General features: G+C 38.8%; 1 protein-coding gene across 1 annotated transcript in view; it reads left to right on the top strand.

Annotated features, from left to right (window-relative positions):
• Positions 1–305: 305 nt before the first annotated feature.
• ITGB6 (integrin subunit beta 6) overlaps positions 306–7,334 on the top strand; it is a 29,589-nt gene continuing 22,560 nt past the window's right edge. Inside the window, exons 1-7 of the mRNA XM_015869205.2 lie at positions 306–370; positions 823–899; positions 1,652–1,731; positions 4,038–4,242; positions 5,485–5,731; positions 6,316–6,481; positions 7,028–7,189. Coding sequence (XP_015724691.1) covers positions 839–899; positions 1,652–1,731; positions 4,038–4,242; positions 5,485–5,731; positions 6,316–6,481; positions 7,028–7,189 — 921 coding nt within the window. The 5' untranslated portion in view covers positions 306–370; positions 823–838. The remainder of the gene's footprint in view (positions 371–822; positions 900–1,651; positions 1,732–4,037; positions 4,243–5,484; positions 5,732–6,315; positions 6,482–7,027; positions 7,190–7,334) is intronic.

Genomic DNA, 7,334 nt, shown 5'->3' with positions numbered 1-7,334 from the left:
GTTGGTGAGAAAAGAGATAGCAATAACTTTATGTTGTATCTGCAGTGCTGCAGAATGTTTGGGCACTTGCGTGGGCATGAAGCTGAAGTGATTTTTCTCAAGTCGGTTGCAGAACTGGGTATGCAGTTATTCCTTCCTCTGCATATTAAGAGAAAAAGCCACAATTGCAGTGTTTCCTTTCCAGTTTACAATGTTAATAAAACCAGCATGCTCTGTATCTTGAATGACCAAAGCCAGGTCCTCAGCTGCAACAACTGAATAATTTCTGTTCTTCTTTTTCTTTTTTTTTTTTTTTTTTTTCCATTTTGCCTTTACAAGCTTCCTTCCACACCAGGGAATCTGAAAAAATGGGATTTTTACATCTCTCCAGGTATATTCACTTAGCCAACCTTATGACCTCTTACCTAACATATTCTCTCAGGGAACAATTAAAGGAATTGTTTTAGAGTGGCTCAATACACACACACAAAAAAAAACCCGACTCTCGGATGGGTTGCTTTAGGACCCAGAGTAACTGGAATTGACAGAAGTCTTCACCTGAATGAATTTTCCTTCTGATTGTATACCTTATAAGGAGTACAGGAAAACAAGGAAGTGATAACCATGTTCAGGTTACCTCTATGTACAGCCTGCAGTCTTTACCTGCCCAGGTAGCTGTTGTTTTCATTTCATTCATGTTCTGTGCTGATAGGTTTGAAGTTTCCTCGCAGTCCGTTGTAGGTGACATCTGAAAACATACACTTTGGGAATTTATGATGATTTTTATGACATTCTGCCTTTCCGTGGACGATAATTAACACGCTAATACTTTTTGTCACACAGCCAGCACTGAAAACGAATGGGGATTGAATTGCTTTGCCTCTTTTTCCTATTTCTTCAAAGAAATAATGATGTGCAAGGTAAGACTCAGGGACAGGGAGATGCATTTCAAAACCATTTTTGCTTTGTTTCCTGCTTTAATTTGATACTAAATAGCTCTTTGTCTTCTGTATTTAACTGCTCCTTTCTGTTTGATGACTGTTTTCTTGACATGCTGCTGAAGGGCAGCCCTGTGAATTTGCCTGCGATTTATGCAGACGTTACATAGCAAAATATGTATGAAAGAGACAGGCATCTGAGTAGTAATGGTTGTACTAATCACTGTTTGATCCACTGAGAAACTTAATGCCTTATGAATGCCTCAGTGTTTCACCAGTACTTTCACAACAAATTAAAATAATATCAAGAATCTACAGACTTGGGTGAAGCAGTTTTAAGTACAGTGAGCATACACAAATCTGGTGGTTTGGTGTCTCTGTTGGTATTTTGGTTATGCTGGGAATGCTTTGCCCCACACCAGAATCAAACACAAAGCTCTGGCAAGTGCAGTGAAGCAAACTAGTAGCAAGTTCTCATGTTCTCAGAGAATGTGCACCTATAAAGCATGCAAAAGTATGTTAATTATCAGCAACCGTGTTGTTCTTTTTTTACCCAGAGCGTTAATGTTCTACCAATGGAAATATCCTTAGGGAAGGACTTTATCAGTAACACTACATGTGGCTAAATGTTTATATTATTTGCTTCCTACGTTCTCAATGTAAGCAGATTCTTCACAGACCAAACGCTTAAACGCATTATTAACAGCCTTTTGTCTTCTTGGATTTAAACTTAGGGACCTGTTCTCAGGAAAGTGGAGTGACTTGTGAAGATTGTTTGCTTTCCGGACCACACTGTGCTTGGTGTTTCCAAGAGGTAGATGATACCAAAAATTTCAAAGTAAAACTTGAAATGTTTGTAGTGGCTCTGAGTGACGAAGTATTGACTTAATTGGGTTAGCCCGTGGTTTTGTAATGCATACAGAGCTTACTGAAGCCTTCCTGGGAATCAAAAGGGGAATTCTAGCATGGACTTTAAGCTGTATTATTATCTGCATTGTATCAGCTCCGGCTGATTTCAAATATGGCAATAGTGTTAGTTTTCTAATTAATTATGATATAGGTGCGACTGTTTTGGCTAAAACACAGGGCTTTAACATAAATATTTGGATTTGTTTCTTACTGGTCTCTTAAAGGTTTTCTGTGTAACTCTGGGCAAGTCAATGTACATCTCTCTGCTTTTAAAATCTTCCCCTGTATAAGATAATAAATATCTCCATAATTCCTAGTAAACATTTGAGGCCCTACTTCATTAATGCTGGCAAGAAAGTTAGCTGTCATTATTTAAAAATTGCCAGAAATAGTGAGAAATTAAATATTTTTATGATAGCAGCAGAACTGTAAATCAGAAACTATTCCTAGCTATTTAAAATAGCAGAATAACACATAAGATAGGAATACTGTATTGCTGTGTGAAGTAACTCACAAAGATCAAAGAATACTTCTCTTGAAGAAGATTACTAAATATAATTCAGCAATTTGTACGTACTGTTACCATGGGGGGGGGGAGGGGGAAGGGGGGTAGGGAGCACATAGAACTACACACTCCGAAAAGAAAAAAGAAACCCACCCAATTTACAACAACAACAAAACATCAGTGTGTTTTCAGGAGTTTCTGTTTGCACTTAACCACCAAAACAGGATTTTCTTGACATTTGATCAGGATTTGAAATACTGCCACATACATTCAGAAAATGAAAAACAATGTGTTTATTTAAAAAATCCTCTATAGGATAAAAATATGCCTTCTAGGTATATTTGAAACATGAGTTTGCCTCTGCATGCACTTTTTAAAAAGCCAACTGGTGTGTAACTACAGGAGGTAGTATGGTTCTCCCTGTGGAACCTCTGTCTCTGTAACACTGATCTCTGTGTGCACCGTAGGGAAGAAGTGGTTGGTGAATGTCTCCTCTGTGCAAGGTCATCAGATTTGGTCTGAAGCACAATCAATTGCTGTTCCCACCTGTGTTGCTTCCACGAAAATATGTGAGATCTCTAACAATTGTCAGCCACGAGGGATGAAGTTTTACTCCTTAGTGACTGAATTTAGAGAATATTAGTGGTGTAATGGACAAGCAACATCAGTTCAGCCAAACCTGGGAGAAAAAAGCTGACCTATGCCATGGGCCATGGCCATCAACAAGGCATTGAGTGTTCTGGTGTTAGTTCTGCCAGGAATTTCCCAGGTTTAGCCAAAAAGCCTTGTTGGCCACAGTACTTTTCAGTTCAGGAGGCAGACAGCTGACCTGCAGGTCTAAATTCTAGATATAGCCCTAGAAAATGATAATAAAACATCTAAGCCTCTTTGTGCAACAGACCACTAACTTCACTGCTATGTGGGATAATGCCCATGTTGTATTTGAAGTATGAGTTTGCATTGCAGGAAGAACTGTGTATCAAGTACTTTGAAATGAGGAACCAGGACAAGATATCCAGGTGTTATCGACAGGCTTGCAGTTCCCTCCACAGGGGAGGAAGGTGGAAGAGGATGCTGAGCTAGATGTGAATGGACATACCAGCACAATGGGAGCCTCATCAGCTCTGGAGTGAGAGGGGAGCTGCAGTGTTTGTTGGTTCAGTGAATGAGTAAAATGAGGGCTGAGGAGAAAGAATAGGTCAGAGGAGAGTCCAAAGAATTCTGAGAACCCCACCTCCAGTTTCTTACAAAATCTGTAGGAATTTATTATTTGCTCTCCTGTTATTAAATTATGTTGCACCAGCAGTTCAAAACTGCTTGGGAAAGGCTGGTGAATTGTGAGATAGCCCTGTAAGTAAATTACTTACAACAACAGGTTCGGAAGGGCTTTGTGTTCCCATTCCCAGAGCTGCCAGAAGTCAAGTGAGAGTAGCATAATTCCCATTCCCTAACAATAGAGCAGTTTTTCCCAGGACACCAAACTGGTGTAAGTTACATTAATTATACACCTGTGGGACGTGACCCATGAAGGGCAAATTTAGATTTTGGTGCCCTCTAGATCTCCTTCTGCACTAGTTTGCACTCATGGTGTAACCTGCACCTTTGTTTCTTGTTCCTCAGCACTGGATTGACCTTTTGTCAGCTGCTGCTGGTGACTGGTCAGTAAATATATTTAACTCATCCATCCCCTTTCCTGTTTGCTCTAGAATTACACAGACTCAGCTGGAATTCATGGGAGGTGTGATACCCCAGAAAACCTTTTGTCAAAAGGATGCCAGTTGAATTTGATTGAATTTCCCGTTTCAGAAGTGGAAATTCACAGAAACAAGCCTCTAACTACTGCAACCCAGAAGGACAATTCTGATGTCACACAGATTTCTCCCCAGAAATTAACACTCAGGCTGCGACCAGGTAAGTCACTCTGGTCATAAATGCAGATTTTTAGATTTTTTCTGCTCATGTTATGTACTGAGATACTGTGACACACTCAGACTGGTGTAAAAAATAAATAAGATAAAATAAAGATAAAACACCAGTATTAAGTCTGAAATTATCTGTTGTTTAACTCATCAGATAATTGTTAGGTTTGGAAGGAATGTTTTCAGAAGTGTTGGGTCATTGTGAAACTTAGGGTTTAATTTTCAGTTCTTCTGTTCTCTGGGAAATAATTAGCTACAAGATATGGTTTAGTGGTTTGTTGTAACTACAGTAATGGGAGGACGGTTGGACTAGATGATCTTGTAAGTCCTCTCCAACCTTGTAATTCTATGATTCTATGATAAGGTGACTATGAAAGACTTGAAAGCCCCCATATCTCTCCAGCCATGTCCCTGTGCCTCTCCCTCTGCAGGTCTGGCAACAGACCTCAGAGGCAGCGTAAAAATCTTGTTTAGAGGATTTACAAGGTAGCAGTGACATTTATGGAAGCATTCCATACCTACTCTGGGGTCTTTGAGATGTGATTCTTTTCCTGTAGAAAACTTGGCCTAAGGAAACATAAGAAACACCCAGTTAGGTCATACTGTAGTATTGCAACTTAATAAAACTTAGTATAAACTCTGGTTTTCTAAGTATGTGGCATATCCCACAAATGCTTCCTTTAGTTTTAATGCTCTTCATATCTAAATTTTCTAAAGATGCTTACAGCTGAGGGGATGTTCTTGTATCTTTAAATTACTGTAATCAGTTGCAGGTCTACAGGTAGGGCCTTACTGAGGAACAGTTTAGAAAGTACGCTGGGACTGCTTTTAATTTTCTAGACAACCAGTTTGAGATTTTTGTTGCCAGAGAGTTTGTAAAGTTGTCACAGAATTATGGACTGTCCCGAGTTGGAAGGGACTCACAAGGGTTGCTGAGTCCAAGTTCTGGCTCTGTACAGGACCACACAAAAGTTAGACCATATGGCTGAGAGCGCTGTTCAAATGCTTCTTAAACTCCAGCTGCTTGGGGTAGTGACCGCTGCCCTGGGGATCTGCTCCAATGCCCCACCAATTATTTGTTAATTGCACAGGTGACTTAAAATGCTTGCCATTTTAAGTCACCAGCAGGTGACTTAAAATAATTCTTGCCATATATAAGTTTATGAACTAAGTGGCTCTGCTCATCACTTCTTATAAGTACTAAAATGTATTCCACCTTCCCATGACTTTCCAGGACACGAAGAAACAATTCAGATCAAGGTTCGGCAAAGTGAAGATTATCCAATTGATCTCTATTACCTCATGGATCTGTCAGCTTCCATGGATGATGACCTGAATACAATAAAAGAATTAGGCTCCACACTTTCCAAAGAAATGTCAAAACTGACAAGCAACTTCAGACTGGGTTTTGGATCTTTTGTTGAAAAACCAGTTTCACCATTTATCAAAACTACAGCTGAAGAAATAAACAACCCTTGCAGGTAAGCAGGGAAAGTACCTGTATGTTTTTGCGTGCAAACATTAAGCCATAATATTAATCCTTAAGGTAAAATTGGATATTACAGCCCCATTGGAATCCTTTCCCTACTCCAGTAGTAACCGAGACAGTTTGGGAAATAAAATTTCTCTGTTATAGCTTCACGCTGCTTGTTAATCTGTTGCATAGAACCATAGGATGGCTTGGGTTGGATGGGATCCCAAGGTTCATCAAGATCCAACCTCTGTTATGTTTTCTGAAGAGAGGTATTTGGGAGTGATTCTGCTCTATAGTTTTGCTGCTAATTACAAATGTGCTTAACAGAGTAGCAAAGAGATGTTTTGAATAATTATATATTTATTTTTATTTGCTAGAACATATGTACATGTATATACATTTGTATGTAGAGAGAAATTTTATGATGTTGTGATGCTAAATGGGTTCAAACTCAAACCCAACACAGATCAGCAGTTTCATTTACTCTCGGGCACAGAAGAGAGATGCAAAACCAAAAACTAATCCAACCCGGCCTTCTATGTAGAGATTTTCTCTCTGTGTTATTCATGAGCTGTCTCACTCCTTTTGCAGAAGCGTACCATACGAGTGCTTGCCCACCTTCGGATACAAGCATGTTTTGTCACTGACAAATGATGCTGAAAGGTTCAATGAAATTGTGAAAGGACAGCGAATCTCTGCTAACATAGATACTCCAGAGGGAGGATTTGATGCAATTATGCAGGCAGCTGTTTGCAAGGTAATTGAAAACTCTAGGTATGATACTAGTTATTCTGTATATATATACTTGCAGCATTGTATGGTTATAATACAAAGGAGTAATGAAAATGTGATCCAGGAGCCTCATTAGGCTTATGTGAAAATACTTTTGGCTGTAACATGCTAAACATGAATATTGCAGTGTTTTATATTTCTATTTAATTGCCAGGAAAGAAAAAAATTATGAATTGCATAATTATTGGGTCTGTTCCCTTATTTTTTTTCTTTAAATATGTTTGGCCAACTATTTTTAGAGTATTAAACAGACCAAACTGAATGGAGCCAATACATTTTCATAAACATGAAAATGAGAATAGAAAATGTTAGCCAAAGATAATAGAATGAAAGCCATAATCTCTTTCAAAATGATGATGCTCGTTCTTAGAATAGGTGATGTGATGTCTGTGATACTTTCTTTAAGAAGTTCCCCTTCATTTGTTTTGAGATGCCGTTCTCCAAATGGTTGGATGCTCTTCTGCTTGCGAGTGTAATAGAGCCTTCTGAACTAATGTATTTTAAATGACAGGAAAAAATTGGATGGAGGAATGACTCTCTGCATTTGCTGGTGTTTGTGAGTGATGCTGATTCCCACTTTGGGATGGACAGTAAGCTGGCAGGAATCGTTATTCCTAATGATGGGAACTGTCATTTGGACCACAATAATGAATATTCCATGTCAACTATTCTGGTAATTCACTCTGAATTTTGTTCAACTATTCCATTCTGGACGTTTAAAGATGAATTTAAAGAAACAAATAAGAAACCCAGTGGAGGTATGCTGTAATCACTGAAATACAGAAGTTGCAGAAGCTAAACATTTAGTATAATTTTTC

This window comes from Coturnix japonica, chromosome 7 (assembly GCF_001577835.2).
Source record: "Coturnix japonica isolate 7356 chromosome 7, Coturnix japonica 2.1, whole genome shotgun sequence".
Classification (NCBI taxonomy): domain Eukaryota; kingdom Metazoa; phylum Chordata; class Aves; order Galliformes; family Phasianidae; genus Coturnix; species Coturnix japonica.
The sequence above is the reverse complement of the archived record's forward strand: the minus strand, read 5'-3'. Positions and strand labels throughout refer to the sequence as shown.